This window comes from Lytechinus pictus, chromosome 5, assembly GCF_037042905.1.
Source record: "Lytechinus pictus isolate F3 Inbred chromosome 5, Lp3.0, whole genome shotgun sequence".
In the NCBI taxonomy this organism is placed as follows: Eukaryota; Metazoa; Echinodermata; class Echinoidea; order Temnopleuroida; family Toxopneustidae; genus Lytechinus; species Lytechinus pictus.
In genome coordinates, this window is record NC_087249.1 from 14,385,983 (window position 1) to 14,406,392 (window position 20,410).

Genomic DNA, 20,410 nt, shown 5'->3' on the forward strand with positions numbered 1-20,410 from the left:
TGCCCCAGTGTGAATTAATCATAATTATATTCACATAGTCGAACATGTGAACACGCTGTGAACAGTCACACTGTTGAGGTGTCCAGTGTGAAAATATCTTCACACTGTTAACTTTGAGCATTTTAACCGTTTGAATAATATTTTTACATAGTCCACACTGAACATGCTGAGCACACTCTGTGTGGCCCTGTTTTTTCCACACTGAACTAGTCCACACTGTGAACACACTGAACAGTCGCATTGTCAAGGTGTCCACAGTATGAAAATATCTTCACACTGTTGAATTTGAGCATCTTAACAGTGTAAATAATATTTTCTCATAGTCCACTATGTGAACACACTGTGATCACACTGTGTGACACTGTTCTTTCCAGCATGGTAATTTAGACAAACTTGGAATAGAATTCGTGTGTTGAGACCAAATGGAAAGTATACAAAGTGGGTGTCGACCAATTGGCATTAACAAATGTCTACACTCATCTATACACATGCAGGAACATGTCTATTAAGAAATGCATATTTCTTTTTAAATGAGGTGCTTATATTATAATGAACATCCACACAACTCTGCCATAATAAACCTAATAGCTGACTCCTATGCTAAAAGCAAGTCTTCTCATTGTTTCTTAAATGAAACTATTGATTTTATAGGTAATCAATTTGAGCATCTCTCAGCCATGGCAACCAAGCTATGGCAACCGTGTGCATGCTAAGGTCATACCTAAAATGGCTGAGAAATGTTAATTAGAAATTCATATTTTTTATCTCCATTTAACAGTTGAAGATGGGAAACTTTTTAATATTCATATAAAATTAATATATTTTGTCCTCTTGTACAATGATACATACAAATTACTAAATCATGATAATATTGGTATACTATGTACCAGGGGCCAGTGGCATAATGAATCCTAAATTTTGAGGGGGTGAGACATGGCGTATCGAGCAAAAATTTGTACATATATATTTATACCAAATCCAAGTTTGCGATAGATTTTGACATGATATTCATATTTCGCCCTTCTCCTTCCTTTTTTTCTTGGTCATGATTTTTTTTATTATTATTATTATTTTTTTTTTTGGGGGGGGAGAAGCGGCCCCAAGCCCCCATCTGTATGCCACTGCCAAGGTATTGCCAATGCCAAAGGTAGTGCCAATGTATTTATAGGGGTGCATAAAGACTTAAAGGTGACCTTTTTTCCTCAGTTAATTATAATGGCAATAGAGTAAGTGCTACAAAACTCAGACCTCTCTTTGTATATACTATACAAATACATCAAGCTTTGAGAAAGTATAATGGGAATCATTTATCCCAGGTTGGTTTGGCAATTATTATTTTTCCTGAGAGGCGAAGCATTTTATTCCTTTGTTTAGTATATGGAAGATGCGCAGTCAATGTTTAAGATACTTATCAGTTATAAAAACAATACAGATCAATCAGCATACAAATCTATATTGGTAATATATGTAAAAAGTAACTTAAATGCAAATTATTATTGCTCCATACAGTTCTGTTAGTAGAATTGAATGTTCTACACATAGGATTGATTATTATTTGATATAAGAGATCAATAGAGTTAACCAGCAAAAGAAGTGCAGCTAGTTGAAATGCTGGCCCCTGGAATAAGTCAATTGTGAAATCAGTTGATTTTAATACAAACTATTTGTTCAAAAAATACTAAGTTTTTTATCATTATTCATTATTATGTTTGACAGCTAACAATGCTTTAATTTGTTACGTGACTTTTAATCCAGTGTTTGCAAATTCTTACAATTAAGCCGGGCATAAAATCAGCAGAACATTATTGGAATCGTTGTTTGATGGTCTGTGCTGCTAATGATCACTCATCACATTGCACCATAAGATCAGGGTTGGTTTCACAAACATTCAAGTTTTGACTGAAAATTGCACTTAAACCCTAAGTTGAATTCAGAATGTATGATTATAATCCATCACCACATAGTCAAATTACACTCGGAAGATGTGCGCTCCCATGAATTGATCAATAACATTACATGTTGAAAGTTGACTTTCACGTGTGCATTGTGGTGCGTAAGGATGGCTTGAATTCACACCTAAACCTTTGTGAAAGATGGCCCCTTGGACGCACTCAGACTCTGTCAGGGGTTCATCAGGAGGGCATAGCACATCTCTCTCATAGCTCAGCTGAATTGAACCCTGGATAGAGAATGCCTATTATGTTTGCCTAACAGTCTCTTGCCCCGTGATAGCCTTACCAGACAGTTCATGGGCTCCTTACACTTATGTTTTCTTAACCCTGTACTATCGCTAATCCTGTACTATCCTCAAAGGACAAGTCCACTCCAACAAAAAGTTGATTTGAATAAGAAGAGAAAAATCAATCAATATGTAAGAATGAAAATTTCATCAAAATCAGATGTAAAATAGGAAAGTCATGACATTTTAAATTTTCACCCAATTTCACAGAACAGTTATATGCACAACCCGGTCAGTATGCAAATGAACAGATTGATATATTTCTTTTGTATTTTATTACATGAAATATGAAAATAATAATTTTCTCCTCATTGTCATGTGAAACAAAATTTTATTCCCCCCTGAAGGTGTGGAATTACCATTATTTTAACAGTTTATGGTTAAGTCAAGTTTGTCCTTATTTTCAATTCTGTTAAACTTGATATATATATTGTACATTTGAAACAATAGAAAACAAAAGAAATAGTGAGTGACGGACATCACCGACTCTCCTTTGGATATCACTGAGCTGTGCATATAACTGTTTTGTGAAAAATAAGCACAAAATAATTTCTACCAGTTTGTAAAGTGATGTTTACATGTACATGTATGTTATTTCATGACCCCTTGCTCATTTCTTTGCAAGATGATACGCTGCTGCTCTTCTTTACCCGGGGTAATAATCCTGAATTATTGTAGAGCACTTAGAAACTTGAGTGTTATAAATAAGCAAATATGATTAGTTTTATTGTTATTATTATCTTTTATTGTGAAATTGTTCTTTTTTGATCAGGTGATTTATTTGACATGCTGCTTCCGATGTTGAGTATCTACAATGAATATGTGAGAAACCACCACTATAGTCTACAGGTGTTGGCTGAATGCAAGCAGAATCCAGCGTTTAATCAGCTACTCAAACAATACGAGACGAAACCAGTCTGTGAAGCAAGATCCCTAGAAACATTCCTCACTTACCCAATGCATCAGGTAAGCTGCCATTTTTTTTAGTCGTGGACAAGGAAGTGCTGTTGACGTTCAACTCTTGGAAGCGGCGTTTAGCAGTTCTGACTCTTGCCTTGAAATCAGAGGGTTGTGTGCTTGAATCCAACAGCTGCTAGCGTAATTGGCAAGGCGTTGATCAATCCTCACTTTGCCACTCTCCACCCTTGTGTTGGATGCGAAGCCTGAATGTAGTATGCCTAACAATTGAACCTTCAAACTCTTGTTGGAATTAATGCTCCCCAGGGAGTGGAGAAAGTCAATACATTATGTGTGGGCCCAAAAAAAATTGCAAAAGAGGAAAAAAATTAATTGCACAAAAATGCATATCAATGCAAAAAATGACATGAAAACATTTTCCTGTATACACTTATAACTCAATGCGCACTTGAATAAACCCAATTTCCTTTCATTAGGCCCCCATATGCAAGGTTTACAAAGGTATTTGTTAAAAGAAATAAATTATAGTAGTATAAAACAATAAATTATAGTAGTATAAAACAATAAATTATTGTTTTATACTACTGAATGAATGATGCAGAACATGACTGAAAGAGTAAGCAACCTGAATCGGGTGTGCATCCATACCATATGGCTTTTTCAATAATCATATGAGATAATGTCAGTTGAAGTAGCATTTTTCCCAGCTACATGTAGGTCTTTTGCACAATTGTGAATTGATCGAAATCAAAATGAAATACTTTGTCCCATTCAGAGTATGCATCTTTGGCAACAATGTATAACTCAAATAAATAGAGAATTCAGTTGTTATACATATACTAGCTGTTTATCCTGGAAAACAGGGTTGTAGATCAAGTTCAAGTTAAATTTATTAAAAAACCAGACATATAAGTACAAATCAATGAACAGATAATACAAAAAGATAGATAATATATAGATAGGACCAATTTAGTGCTGGGTAAAATATGAGGCCCAGCTGTAAAATGGAGCGAGCGAACATCGTACAAAAAAAAATATTGCTTGAGATCAATGGCAAAATAATGTATTCAAAATCTGCATTGTACAAAAAATATGACTTTGCTTGCTTGAAATGTGATCGAATTGGTACGTATTCAGGAAATTGTAGTCCTATATTTCGGACATTTTATGCTGGGCGGTGCATCCAATTTTAACCCAAGAGCCTGGTGTCTCTGCCCAGCGCTGCAGAGCGTGCCTTGAACCCTGCTGGAGGACAATGTTTAAAAGATGGGTAACAATATTGAATTTAATGCCTTTACTGAGAGGCAAATAGAGTATCATTCTTCATCTCCTTATTTTTTCCAATGGCAGTAGAGATTTATTGCAACTACATGTACAGCTTAACCAAAGATATGAAAACTACATTTATATGATCTTTCCTTTCACATTAACTCTTAGTAGGCTTATCCATCATAGCACATCTGTCGTGCACTCGTAATTCATTTTTATGAATTAACCTGAACTTTGTGCAGGTTATTATGGGTGATGTGATTGTGAATATTTTTACTTTTCTGTATCGGACTTTACAGTCAAAACAGTCTGACAATAAAGTCAAAAGAATTTAAAAAGATCCTAAGTTTCCCACCTTGAAATAAAATTGTGAAATAATAAAATATGATCAAATTTTGCCAAATGAATGTTGAATATAGCTATGAATTCAGTTTCATTGCAGTGGACAAAGTATTCAAATAACCAAAAACGCTATCTCTCCAAGTGCTGCAGCCAACTTGTTTAAACACAGATGTATTGTTCACCGAGAGTGTATCCGCCCATTATCAATCAACCATACATTTCGGTTTCATAGACTTTCCAAATAGAAACTAAAATATTTATTTGACTAAATGGTTTTTATATCTGCTTTTGTACTAAAGATATACCTGATATTAGTCTTTGGCAGATCCAGGCGGGGGCATCAGGGGCAGGTGCTCCCTCCATAATTTGAGAACTGTCTATTATCATAATAGCTAAAATCTATAACAAATTTGTCATTACCATCCCATCTTTTTTTAAATTGGCTATTTGCATACCCTCTATTTCTAAATCCTGGATCGGACTTAATGACTCTAGCAGTTGGTTCTTTTGCTGGAGGTCCTTTTTTATACTGCCCAGCTTTAAAAAATTGTTGACAAACTGGAACTGAAACAGGGAGGGGTTTGAGAAAGCATATAATTTTTTTTCATTATGGGGGGGGGGGGGGGCTGGATGATGATCGAGTGTCAGGGACAGGCATAAGGTGAAGAGGGTATAGAAATTGCCAAAATCAGAAAAAAAGTATTCTTTCTAACAGCCTTATGCGCATTCGCACTGAGCCACAACACCTCTACATGGATAAGATTATACAATACATGGATAAGATAAGAATAATACATGATAGTGAAGTATAATTCACATTATCAACCCTGTACCACAGCTTTTACCAAGGCTGACATACTCTTCTCTTTTCTGAATTTGTCTGATTAGTAGGCCTAATGTTCCCTATGAGTGTAATTTATTTGAGATTATTTGGTAACCCTCAGAGATCACCAACACTGTCTTCACCCCTCTCCACGCCCCTCCTCCCTCTCTCTCTCTTTCTTTTATAGCTCTTATGTTTGCCACCTTCTCCCTTCCCAGTCTCCATCATTCTCACCCCCTTACTATCCGTCTGTCTCTTACTCTCTCTCCCTGTCTGTCGGTCTCTCTCTATTGGGACAATTATCGCCGTCAGCCTGTATCAGCTTACATATAAACTCGGCCAGGGGTCACTGAACGCTCTGGATATTTAAATCTTAGCTTGCAGTGAATTGACGATGACCTATAGAGATTTTGCGTAGCCTGCGTTTCCCATATCAAGTATGCCAGCAAGAAATGTATCTACAGCCGTCAGTGTATTATATCTATAAATGTGGCTCGTTGTCCAAGGTGTGATCAATGGATGAGCTAGAAACATGAACCATAATCAAAATGTAAACCTTGCAAATAATGATAGCGACTGCATGGGCCAATACCCAGGGAATATTTTTAATAAATGAAAGCTGATTTTCCCTTATTTAAAGCCTAGCTCCCACTTCATAAATTAACCTAGGTGTATATCTTGGAGTGCATGGGCACTACTGTATGTCTAAATGAGGGATTTAGCTAATTTTTTGTAAAATGTTTTAAATGCAAAAGTGTTGTGTCTCGGTGGATAAGTCTGTGGGCATAACCACACAGAATAAAATCCCAGTGCAACACTTGTGTCCTTTGCCAATGCATTTATCTACATTTGCCACCCTCTACCTAGGTGTGGTAGATGGGTGCATGGTAGAAGGGAGTTCCTTGAATGCTTAACTGCCCAATCTGGGTAGCTGTGCTAAAGCTGCAGTAGTAGTAGTATGTAGTGCTTAGAAACATTATATAATTGTACTAAATATATGTTGTATATTATTATCATCATTATTAATAAGGTCTTTCTGCTTAATTTTTCAATGTTTGCTGGCCAAATCAGCATTGTGAAAGATAATTATTTCCACAACTAATTAGAAAGCAGGTATTGCATTCCATATTTGAATGAAACATCTTTCAAAAAACGTGTTTCTGTGGTAAAGAAATCATTATTAACAATGTTAGGTAGATGAAAAACAAACTGAATCAACATGATGATCTGCATCATGTCAACCCTTCTGATAAAACTAATTGGTCGGGAGCAGGTGTTCCACAACACAGGGGTTTCCCTACTATTATTAAAGTCATGCAGTTGGTTCTTAACGAGCAAGGGTGGTGACCTTTACATGAGGCTTTCATTTAACATCCTCTCTGAGGGATAGAGGGTTTCCATGTCTCTGAACAACTAAGGAGAGGCAGGTTAACATTGCATTGACTTGAACCCATGATATGGTTTTAATACTGACTGATCTAAACAATTTCTATTAAACTATATTGCTTCGATTGGTAATAATAATAATAATAACGTTTCATTTACCCAGGGTAGCTACTTCTGAAATAGGGAACTGCTCTACCAGTGTACCCTGCATAACATAATATTTTATTATTACCCTTCTCCAATCTAAATGCTGAGCGCCTAGCAAGAAAGCAGAAGTTCCCATTTTTATAAGTCTTTGGCACGACTCGGTCGAGGATCGAACCGACGACTTTGGACGCTCTACCACTGAGCCAACATGCCCGGTGAAAAGGACCATTGCAATAATACATTAAGATTGAAGAAGATAATGAGCTCGCCTTCCATGATTGTTAACTCTTTTAAAGGCGCTTACATCAGTCTCTTATTGTACCTACATTGAATTGATTTTTTTAAATCTTGTTAATGTGCTCCTTGCTGTGGAAATTAAGATGACAGAGTTTTGATGGGTGACGTGGGTGTCGTAGCCAAATGATCTGCCTTATGAAGGAATTGTTTTGTGGTGTCTAAATCTTTGCAAGGGTAATGAAGATTTCTGCATGGGAGTGTCACATGATATGGCAATATGAGTTACCAAGAAGGTCATTATTCCTCAATAATTAGTAAACAGAAACCATAGGATCATTGGACCATCGAGATCTGAGGTGGATTTCGGTTTGAATATCTTTCTCTCATTACTGGTTGTTCAGATTTTTCCCACGCTTGATTGAAACCACAGTTCTTGTTGTAATTAAATTCACTTGAAATATTCCCAAATATATGTAGTTTATTAAACTCTTATAGGGATTATTTTAAATGACAACTGGTTTGATTATATCTTAGTAGGTTCAAGATGAGAAGGAATGTCAATGGTTTTAAGCGATTGATTCACCATTTTGCTTCTGATTGAATGGAAGATAAACTGTATCGCTCCCTCATGTATAATCATCAGTGCCTGAACTTCGTAGACAAAATTGAAGTAATTAAAACTCTAAATGGCAATTCTACACCACCTACACGTATAGTATGGGGTTATAAGTTTTAAAGCCCACGTTCATTTCTAATAGCATTTTTGCAAAGTGGGCTAACATACCCCACCTATATAGTACAGGATTTTTTGGTCCTGCAAAATAGCAGGGTTATAGCCATACATTTGCGGAGGAAGCTAAAAGTCTGGCTTTGAGAAAAGAAACCGGGCCAAGCCAATGATGTAGCTTCATGTGTGTCCCTAGATGCAATGGAGTCAGTGCTGTTGTCCAATCAGAGATAAGCACTCTACCACTTGTCAGGGTTTCAGGAAAAGCAAGCATTTCAATAGCCGGGGTTAGGTTGGATATTCGGCCTGTGAAAAAAGGAAAATGTAAGTACAGGGTTAGCAAAAGTGCAGAGTTAAGAAAATGTCATGAGAGAAGCATGTAAATAGAATACAAGTAAGCAAGGTTTAACTCATCTGCATGAAAGCACCCAGGGGAATGTGGTGGGAGGTGTGGAGAACAAGACTGCCACAAGAATTCATCAGATTACAATGGTACCCTTATCACAAAATCTATGGCCCCTGATACGTTTTGAAGCCGCATTCACGCCTGCAGTTTGGAAATGATACACATATATGACTAATGTGTATTGAAGCCACCTCGAGATCATTTCCCCTGATACACATACTCTGAGGCCTGCAATTGAATTACCGGTCGTGTGGTCCAGTGGTTAGAGCATTGGACTCATAATCGCAAGGTTGTGAGTTCGAATCCCAACTCTGCCATTGTCTCTACTTTGATAAAAAGACCTGAGAGTATATCTGTCGTCTACATGTATAACGTCAGCCACTATGACTAATTAACCTGACGTAAAATGTTTCCTAGGTAATTGGTTATATATACTAGCTTGATGTTTACCAGCAGAAGCTGTCCTGTCGAGTTCCTTCGGGAGTAACCATAAACAGAAACAGAATGTCTGCATAAACCGGCTTCACATCGCCTATTCACGTGACACAAAGGACCATGCTTTTCATGTCAACATTTCATTGTTCTCGGTTTGTTGGCTATAACTATTGTTTGCTATTTCTAGTATAGTGGTCAAGCCCGTCTGAGTCGACGTGGGGTTGATACACACCAATTGCAGGACTGAAACCGGTGTGACGCTGCCTTCAAACCACATCCAGAGGTGGACTCACTTTAAAAAAAAAGGGGGGGGGGTGATACACATAAGTCGAGACGCCTAAAGTTGATGCAGGCCTTAGTCCAACTTTGATGTATATGTATCACCACCCATAGATTATAGATATCTTGATGAATAACTGAATCGTAGTTATTATTGATTAGGGGAGGCATGCTGAATAAATGAAGACCTTACTTTTTCCTTGATTGAATAGCAGGCGTAATATAAAGTTATACAACTTAGTCCTCTCTGTTTTACACACTTCTCTGGTCTTCCTTTCTTCTTCTCATTTTCCCCCACTACTTGAAAAATCATAGGAGGTGACTGCCGCCCCCCCCTCTGCCACCACTCTCCAACCATCTCTGTTGGGAGGTAGTTTAACAATATCAGGGAAGGGTCAAGTCTTGGCGATCATATTAAAAAAATAATCTCACTTGAATTCAAGTGTTATTGCCAATACAGATGGCCTTGCCATGGACCAGTGATGCTGACATTGAAAGTTGATGATTTGCACAGTGAGATATCAGAAAATAACAGGAAATCCCTTGTCAAATAATCTCAGATATATATGTAGCTTCATGTAAGATGGGATCCAGGGGGGTGAAACAAATGAAAGATGGTAGCCTAATAACTATTAATATATAGTGGTATTAATAAATAATAGTTATTATATAGATCATAATGATAATGATAATAAAATTCACAATAATAGTATAAAGGCTCATTGTAATGTTGTATCTATTAATATAAGTGCATGAGCAAATCGTGAAAATGATAAGTATTGATTGAAAAAATGGATAAGTAATTATCCAGTGAGTAGAAATATATTATGAGATTATAAAAAAATGGCATGTATAGATCTGCTATACATATAGAAAAAAGAGCTTAAAATATGAATGCATAAAAATGATAGATGAATGCTTTCTTGTGAAGATATGAACACACTAGAACATAAAATATAAGTTTACCATAGGAAAAGTGATCTTCATTAATATCAATCAGCTTATCAAATGAAGCACTTCCAATGGGTTAAGTTTAGAAAAAAAGACATTGTATTGTTATGGGAGTATTAAGAAAGAAGAGGCAGTGTGTTGCAATGGTAGGATTAGAAAAGAAAAGACGCTGTGTTGCAATGAGAGGATTAAAAAAGAAAAGACGCTGTTTCATACTTGGCATATTAGAAAATAAAAGACTGTGTTGTATGGGGAGTATTAGAAAAGGGAAGACACTGATTAGTTTCTTGTTGGAGGAATAATAGGAAAAAGACCATAAAGTGTTAATGCATTAAACATATTGATAAATGCTTTCTAGTGAAGATATGAACACATTAGAGCATTATATAGAAGTTTACCATAATAAATGTGATCTTAATTGATTTCTGTCTGCTTATCAAATGAAGTACTTGCAGTGGGTTTCCTAATCCATTATTGTCAATTTCTATCTTAATCTATGAAATTAGGATTAGAAAAGTAAAGACAGTGTGTAATTGGTATGGGGGTAGAAAAAAATGGTTTGTAATAGGTGGATTAGAAAAGAAAGACTCTGTGTTGCAATGGGAGGATTAGAAAAGAAAAGACCCGCTGTTGAAATGGGGATTAAGAAATTAATCACACCCTATTGTAATGGAAGATAAAAAAAGAAAAGACGCTGCGTTGTATTGGGAGGACTGGAAAGAAAAGATGCTGTATTGTATTTGGAGGATAAAATAAGTTACTTGTGTTACCATGGGCTGGAACCAAATATTAAATACAATAAGTCATATTGATATCTTCCTGGTGACAACAGGGATATGTTTCAGGCAATTATAAAATTATCAGCTTTACAAATCAGCATTTCCTTTTCAGATCAAAAATGCTATTTAGTTTACTGGGTGTGAGCTGGAAATAATTCTTTACAAGAATGCATCATTTTGAAATAAGAATTTTGACAGAATAGATGCTTTTCCCCCCTTTATACATTATTTTCTAAAGAGATTTTGAGGATAAAAAGAATGATTACCTCTATTCTTCATAAAATGGATATGATGTTATTAGTGAGATGTCTTGAGGAAAGATTTATCAGTCCACATCATGTTATAAAAATAATGATCATAAAAAGATTGTTATCATAAAAATCAAAATCAATGCCAAAAGTGTGATTAGACCAGTATCCGAAGCCTATTGACATTATACAGTAACTGTATTTTCAAGGTGAAGAAGGGCATGACGATATTTGCATCTAATTATGTCAATGCAGGCAGGCAGGCATTTCTAAGCGGATTAACTGGGTCACCCCGATCCAAGTATAAGTGCAGTTGTGCTGGTGGTTGGTCACATAGATCGAGTCTCAGCCGATAGGGCGAGCCAAGTGTTGCCGTGATTAATACCCCGCATCGCATCGAGTGGAAGTCATAGACAAGTGAATGATACCTTTAGCATCCTATACCCTTCTCCTCCCTATAAATCTCTCTTCAAATCGGATGGTGTATGAGTGTGTAACAGTAATTGCCTCAACCTGTCTATCTGTGTGTATACTAAAGACAGGTGATGACCGACTGGTTTAAAGGACACGCTCAATTGAACAATATTGATTAGAAATAAGTGATTTGCAGACAAACTGTTATTACATGATATCTTGAATAATATTGATTCCTTTCTAAATGCAATAATATTATTGAAGTCTTATTGGGAAGAATGTGTGCATTATAAGTTGTGTGTTTGCATTTTTTTTTTTAGTTGGTAGTTTAGATATTTGAAGTAGGATAATTAATTATGGCAGCTGGTGGCTCAATGGAGTGGAAATACTCACCAGCGTCAAACTGATGTTGTGAAGATTGGTTTCATTGACATTATCATGAATATGGGAGGCGAATTTCAGAGAGTGAATATGACAGTAACAGTCTTTAGAAAGAGACATTTTATTGAGGTGCATTTATTCATAACGTTCATCAGGGTGCGACATAAGCGCTTGCCCGATTGCCTGGGGCAAGTAAAAGTTAGAGTCGGGCAAGTGTTTTGAAGCAAAGACAAAAACTGCTTGCCCGAATCGGGCAAGCAAAATTCTCCTATGGAAATTATATTTTAGAAAGATTCCCCATATTTCACCATCAAAATATAGAAAAGAAAGAGAGACAAAAAAAGCAATATCATTAATTTCTTCTTTCGAATTGCAAAATTTGCGCCATATTCTGCAATAAACACACAGCTCAGAGACGTACACACACACACAGAATCAATGGCAGTCTAGCATACCTAGCTAGCTAGCGCCTAGTCCACGCAGTCGATGCATGTAGTAAAGTTTATACGGAGTACGGTGCTGCAAGAACGAAGTTTGCTCTGGAAGAAATCTCCCACAGAACTGTCAAAATTCACATTTCTTACCAATGAAAATTCTTGTAGTGTCCATATTTCCTAAAAATTGGTGGTAGCTCTGTCATTTGTAAGCGGTAAAAGGAGAAATTTTCACTTCTGTTATGCTTAAAAAAGATCGGGTTTCGAATGATCGTCTGTATCGCACACACTGAAATACATTGTTTGACAGTCCCACATATGCATTTGTGTGTATGTTGATAAACGTGGTTTCTTTCGTAACTATTTTTTAGCCAAGGAAATTTATAAAATTTTCTTCTTTATTTATGACTGGATAGTTTGAGCTTTCTTCCTCTCTATTTTCTTTCTTTCTGCCTATCTTTCCTTCTTTTGAATCTCTCTTGATTTCTTTAAATTTCCTTCCTTCTTTTGTTCATTTTTTCTGTTACTATACTATAGCTGTCTTTCTTTTTGTCATTCTTTTCTTTCTATCTTTTTTTCTTTCTTCCTTCCATCCAACCTTTGTTTACCTATTTCTTTAATCCTTCACTTTCCCCTTCCTTTCATTCTTTCTTACTGTCTTCCTTCCTTCCATCCATTCTTTAACTTTTCTTCCTGTCTTTTTTTCTTCCTTACTTTCTTCATCCCTTTCATTCTTTCTTTTCTTTCTTTCCTTCATTCCTTCCTTTCTTTTTGTCTTTCATTCTTTCTTTCTCCTTCCTTCCTTTATTCCTGTCTTTCGTTCTTTTGATCTTTCTTTTTTCCATCCATCCTTTCTTTTCTTCCTTATTTTTTCTTTCTGTCTTCCTTAATTCATCTCTTTCCTTCATTCCTTCCTTCATTTCTTTCTGTCTTTCATTCTATCTTTTTTTTCCTTCCTTCCATCTATCCTTATACCTTTTCTTTCTTCCTTCTTTCCTTTCTCTTTTCCTTCCTTCCATCAATCCTTTACCTTTTCTTTTTCTCTTTTCTTTCTTCCTTTCTTTCTTTTTACCTTTTTTCTTTCTTTTTCTTTATTTATTCGTTCCTTTCTTTCCTTCCTTTCTCTTCCCCTCAGTTTTTTTAAATATTTTTTCTTTGCTTTCTTCCTTCTTTCTTTCTGATTTTCTTTTTTTTTGTCTTTGGTTCTTTTGATCTTTTTTTTTTTCCATCCATCCTTTCTTTTCTTCCTTATTTTTTCTTTCTGCCTTCCTTCATCTCTTTCCTTTATTCCTTCCTTCATTTCTTTCTGTCTTTCGTTGTATCTATCTTTTCTTTTTTTCCTTCCTTCCATCTATCCTATACCTTTTCTTTCTTCCTTCTTTCCTTTCTCTCGTTTCCTTCCTTTCTGTTTACCTTTTTTCTTTCCTTTTTTCCTTTTATTCATTCCTTTCTTTCCTTCCTTTCTCTTCCTCTCATTTTTTTCCTATTTTTGTTCTTTCCATCCTCCTTTTCCCTTCTTTCTTCCTTTCTTTCTTTCCATCTTTCTCTCCCCCGCAGCCATTCTCTCTCTTTCTTTATTTCTTTTTTTTTTCTTTCTTCCTTTATTTCTTCGTCCTTTCTGTCTTCTTACTTTTTTTTCTTTCATTCTCTCCCCCTCTTATTTTTTTTTCTTTGGTTATTTTTAGTGTTTTCCCCATTTTTTATTGTGTCCTAGTCCCCTCCAAAATATATGGAAAATATATGAGATTAGGAAATTAATTAAAGAGCATATTTACCATATATTTTGTCATGATGTTCAAGATAAAAATCATTAAAAAAAAGAAATACAACTACAAGGTACATCAGTAGTCATGTTGAAAAATGTATTTTTGATGTCGTCAATGGTATGGTATGTAAAACTATAAGGCTATAACTTGTTTTGAAGCAACAAAACTTTGTTTTGAAGGATTTTTTCGGGCAAGTGAAATCAATATTCGGGCAAGTATTCTCCAACTATTTGAAAATTTACTTGCCTGACTGGGCAAGTGCTTCAAAAAAGTTATGTAGCACCCTGGTTCATATTATTTTCATTATCATTAGCAGTAGTAAAAGTATTAATATTATTATTGTTACTTTTATCATTATTTACATTATTATAATCATTTTTATTATTATTATCATTATGATTATTACTGTTGTTGTTGTTGTTATTATCATTTATGTACTGCTATTTCCCAGAATGGTCTAAAGTGCTTTATACAACAACAAAAAAGAAAATCTAAAAGTTATACAATTCAGGTCGTTTGCAGTTGGATATTCATAATCCTTTTTTTTTTCGATGCACATTTATGTTTGTTTTATTTCCAAAGTGCTTAGAGACCTCATTTTAATTTGTTCTGCACATAAAATATCATTATCATTATTGTATGCTATTATTGGTATTATTGATGCAACTTACAAAGCACTCAAGGTGCTAGTTTGCTTGATAATCCTGGCTGTAGCCTCCTTAACTTCCAGGTGACAGGTGCATAAGCCTTTTAAGAATTGATACTATTGATATTCTGCTTTTACATTGTGCTTGATAGATGCATAAACCTTTTAAGAATTGATACTATTAATATTCTGCTATTGCATTGTACTTTATACATGGGAACAGTGTCTCTAAGCACTTCCAAAGTATTATTCCTGCTGGGTACCCATTCAATACACCTGTGTTGAGTGCAGCATAATGTGGATTAAATTTTATTATCATTATCAGTATTATTGTCATCATCATCAGCATCATTTTCCTAAATCTTATTCACTTCATGATTTTATATTTCAATTACCCTCTGAACCAAATTGTAGCTTATCATATCCCAGTTTTGATGTTAAACTAAGAAGGCTGGTGGCCAGAAGATGAATGGCATATGATAATGATTGGTTCACAGGGACAAAAATTGCCATGGCAACCGCACACAGAACACGGTGTAATAATTCACCTCGTGCCCATGTCCCAATGACGGCCAGCAAGAGCCAGCCGTAGTATTTTGTTTGCTCAGACTTTGACTGGTATTTGCTAAAGGTCTACTGCAACTAGGCACATGCACACTGTCTCAAACTCACGTTTAAAAGTATTTTCCAGTGCGTCCATTGATGGACGATGGCAGTTCCTGTGGAATTATGATCTTATTTCATTTACAGATGGCAGTACTAATGAATAACAAGTGGTGCTGCAGAAAAGGTCTTGGCTTATGATATTAGTGCAGCTAACTTCTTAACTTTTAAATTATCTCCAACTGGGGCCTCTTCCATTAAGCTGTTCCTAAAGTTTTGCATGACTTACAAATGAGTGATATGCTGTTCTGCTATTAAATTATTATACCCACAATTTCTTTCTGGTGTGTTGAGAAAGTAGAATTGATTTTTTTTTATAGCCCTTCATGATCAAACTTGACAAGTAACGAATGAGGTATTGAAATGTCTGTCAGACAACTAAAATTTGAAGATCATATTTCAAGTTTAGCTGATACAAGTTAAATTTATTGAGAATCTGATTAAGGCAGAGAACAGGTTCCAATTACTTGTAAAGTCTTGTGCAACTGTACCAACAGCTTTATGAAACAAATCCCAATAATGCTTCATTTTTATGAGGGCAGATTGTTTTTTGCATAAAATTTCAAACTAAGGCTCCACTTTTCAAGATTGATAATATTATTGAACTTCTTTTTACATCCCTTTTCTACCCAAACCATCTTAGGATTCATTTAAGATAGAGAGAATTGCATACTGTGGCCGTACAAACTCTATCGCCTGAGAAATTGACCAGGGCCTTTAAACACAATGATTGATTGCATTAACTGTGATGTACAGTCAATCACTCATGAAAATCGGTTGTACAATTAGTCTTTGAATTGTGTGTAATGGAATCCAGATGATAATGAAATACTATGATGTTTCAATCTTATCTTGCACATATCCTTTCAGGTGCCTCGGTACATTATATCTCTACACGAGCTGCTAGCACACACGCCCCATGACCATGTGGAGAGAAAGAGTCTGGAGTATGCCAAACTCAAACTGGAAGAGTTATCCAGGGTAAGGAATAAATAGGAAATACTACCAAACTTCAGCTAAATTCACAGTACAATTTTTATTGTTTTGATAAATCAGTTGAACGCTTTCGATCTAGACAAGATTCCAAGTAAAGAGTAAGCTTGACATGATTACATGGTGTTCTTTTTCCACATACAATGTAGGCAAATGACTTTGTTTGGGTTAATGCAGAATCCCATGCCTACCCCCACCAAAAATGAAAAAGAAAAGGGGGAAAAATTGTCAAAATCGATGATTAGATAAATCAGTACAAAATTGTATACCAAACTTTGAATTAAAATGAAATGAAATACATCAAACATTTAAATAAAGATACAAAAAATGCATTATATATCAGTAAAAATAGAGAGAAAGGTTTTTAACTAACTATATCTGTTTAGTATTTTATTCAGTGGTATTAAATGTTTAGATAAAAATAGTTACTAACATCCTTAAATTGACAAGGATGGAACGTGAACGTTTTTGTTTGCCCGTTGTGAATATGCCAATTTGTAATAAAGATTCTCAGTCTTTATTGTTTTGTTGTACTGTAAAAGGAAACATTGCAATGAATGAGAGACATTCTCACTTTGTCAATTTGAAGAATGAAAGCTGATCAAATAGATCAATCTTCAAATAATTCACGTCCAGGGTCTCATTTCATAAAGACTTGATATGATAACAAATACACAATTTCTATGGCAAGTTAACTCTCAGCCAATCAGATTGAACGATTCCAGTATAATTTTGGGGGCAAATTTGTTGTTATATTTTTATGAAACAGGCTTTTTATAATAGCAAATGTACAATTTGTATCTACTCAGATTGAGGGATTTCAGTATATATACATTTTGCAAATTTGTTGTTATTACAAGTTATATGAAACAGGCATGTGCACAATTTATATTTATTAGCCAATTAGATTTAAGGACTTCAGTAGCTTTTACCTTCAATTGCAATAACAAGTTTTATGAAATGGGCCCTATATTGGGATTAAACAAAATGTGTATTGTTTTCTAATCTGAATGGTTACCTAGGTAATGCATGATGAGGTATCAGAGACGGAGAGCATCAGGAGGAACCTATCGATAGAGAGGATGATAGTAGAAGGATGCGATCTTCTTCTTGATGTTCAACAGATGTTTGTCAGACAAGGTGGGAGAAATCTCTCATTAGCAATGCAAAAACAACCTTTATACATTTAATTTATTTTGAAGTCCTGTTCAACTCAGGCCATTGCATGCAGCGCTTAGAACCATTGCATTAAGCACTGTATAATGTTGCATATTATTAGTATTATTAGTACCGGCAGTAGTAGTAGTAGTAGTAGTAGTAGTAGTATAATAGTAGTAGTAGTTGTATAGTAGTAGTAGTATAGTACTTAGTAGTAGTAGTAGTAGTAGTAGTAGTAGTAGTAGTAGTAGTAGTAGTAATAGTAATAGTAGTAGTAGTAGTAGTAGTAGTAGTAGTAGTAGAATTAGTAGTAGTAGTAGTAGTTGTAGTGGTAGTAGTAGTAGTAGTAGTAGTATTTGTGTTAGTAGTAGTACTAGTAGTAGAAGTAGTAGTAGTAGTAGTAGTAGTTGTAGTAGTAGTAGTAGTAGTAGTAGTAGTGGTGGTATTAGTGGTAGTTGTAGTTGTATGGTCTATGTGTTAAAAATATGGGAGGCCAAAAATTTCACAATTGCATTTAATTAACATATGTCTCCTTTCTTTGATTGGCTCTTTCCTCATGGTTTAATGATGAAGATAACTATTCCAGAACTAATCCCATGCAGTTATCAATTATTTAAGTGTGAAATGTGCTGATAAATTAAACTTGTACTTTGAGAGATAGCTGTCACAATTGGCTGTCCATAGATAACCACATCTTTAGACTAGAGCTTAGATTAAACCTGACTTCAGAATACGGGCCAATTGTGTTTAAATGATTCTCCATAGATAAACTTCTCACCCTATCACAGATATGATTGGAGGGATGAATATACCCATTCTCATGGATTTTAAATAGTTGAAAGATTTACGTGCATGCTGCTCAATAATTTCTTAATTGGGTGTTATCATAGATATTCACCTGATGGAAGAAGCATTTATAGTGCTACGCTACTTTGGTAGGGGGGAGTGGTGAACATTTTGTACTGGATATTGTTGGATGAGTGTTACGTAAAGCAGTGTTTATAATTATAGTTGTTTGTGTTACATTCATTTCAAATTTGCCATTCTTTTGTGTATCTCATCTCCGTGTTTCCTTCTTTTCTGTTTGCAAAACTAGCTAATTAAAACTTGCTTTGAATGAGATCATAGAGTGACAATTACAATGAAACATGAATAGAAGTACAGATTTATAAAATGTAGCATATTTAGACTGTAAACATATTTCTATGTAATTCAACCTGTTAAACACCGAGTTCTGGGTTCCCTATAGGCTTTTTTTACATAGATCACCAGGTTCCAGCAGACAATGGGTTAACCGAGGAATTTTTGTTTTATTGCAGGTAATCTAATACAGGTTACCCACGAGAGATCTAGACAGAGTAGAAGCCGATTAGGTTCCCTGGGTGGTAAGGTGGAGAGTCGCAAGGAGGGCGTCAGGCAGTGCTTTCTCTTCACCAAACATCTCCTCATTACCTCCAGGACATCAGGTGGCAAGCTACATCTGGCCAAGGTGGGTGGGTGGATGGGTACAAGCATGTAACCCTGGGGTACACCACAAACCACTAATGATATTTTACAACATTTTTAGATACATCTATAATGATGGAGAGTTAAAGGGATGGTTTCAAAGGGGCCTAATGATTTGTAAAATCATTGATACATATCCTTTTTCTATATACTTGTTTGGAATGGAAGATTTTTTATTTAAGAGTGTGTATAATGTGTAAAGAACATTCAGTATGTCTTTATCATTTGATGTTTCAATAAGTCATAAATATTTGTGAGAAATTGGATGTAAAATTTATCATGGGGTGTTTAGGAGGGCTCAGTCAAGGATGACCTGTTCAGAACAAAATGAATACGGGGGGGGGGGGAGGGGGTGGTGATTGCGTTGTTGAGTATGTTGTATATCTGTTCATTGCAGTTCACATGGACAAAACAAAATGTCTGGTAAAACTTGATTTTTTTAGACTGCCATGAGTGCTACTTCTACGCAAATGCATTGAATTATAATAAACTTTGATCCTTACATGTCATTCATTTCCAATCTTTCCAATTAAATTGATTTTTTTGGTGTGTGTGTCAAGGTTGGAGGCAAGATTCCTTTGATTGACTCAACCATTGTAGAAGACTTTGACCCATTTGATGATGATGGTTAGTATAAAATATCTTGGAATTTAGTTTGCAATAATGCAAAAAATAATAATTTTTCCATCAGTTGATCTATGAAAATGAGGAAAGAAGTATGAAAGCAAAATTCAAAATCCCTCAAGCACACATTACCTGCAGCAGCAGTGCTCATTTATCCAGTATGAGGCCCAACGCATATTGTACCGCAATGAATGACATAATATTGTCAACTTCTAAGCCATGCAACGGTACATTTTGGATGGTACATGTGCAACGGTATGTTGCACATTCAGCTTCCCTCTTGCTTGTGTACAACAAACTAAGTAGGCATCATACAATAAGTATTATTAGATGTAACTATATAATTTTGTCCTTCATTATTGCTTGAGAAAATTTGTGTGGGTGTTTGTATGTGTCTTTGTGTGTGTGAAATTAGGTTTTTACAAGCATGTATCTAACGAATATGAGTATGTAAATCTTGGACTGAACTTAATTGTCACTATCCCTAAGACAGGACCAGTGCTTGAACATCGATCCTTTTTATCAATCCTTTATTTCCCCTATGTAACTTGGATGAAAGGTGCACACCACAATGCCTAGCAATGAAAATAAGCTGTTCTTTTTAGTGCATTCGAGACTTCCAATTTTGTTTCTTGATAC

At 35.3% G+C, this 20,410-nt stretch overlaps 1 protein-coding gene across 1 annotated transcript in view; it reads left to right on the forward strand.

Moving 5' to 3' along the window:
• The window catches only part of LOC129261777 (ras-specific guanine nucleotide-releasing factor 2-like), a 56,842-nt gene that overhangs the window by 12,895 nt on the left and 23,537 nt on the right, over positions 1-20,410 (forward strand). The window contains exons 7-11 of the mRNA XM_064099341.1: positions 3,012-3,205; positions 16,361-16,471; positions 17,506-17,623; positions 18,961-19,130; positions 19,708-19,774. Coding sequence (XP_063955411.1) covers positions 3,012-3,205; positions 16,361-16,471; positions 17,506-17,623; positions 18,961-19,130; positions 19,708-19,774 — 660 coding nt within the window. The remainder of the gene's footprint in view (positions 1-3,011; positions 3,206-16,360; positions 16,472-17,505; positions 17,624-18,960; positions 19,131-19,707; positions 19,775-20,410) is intronic.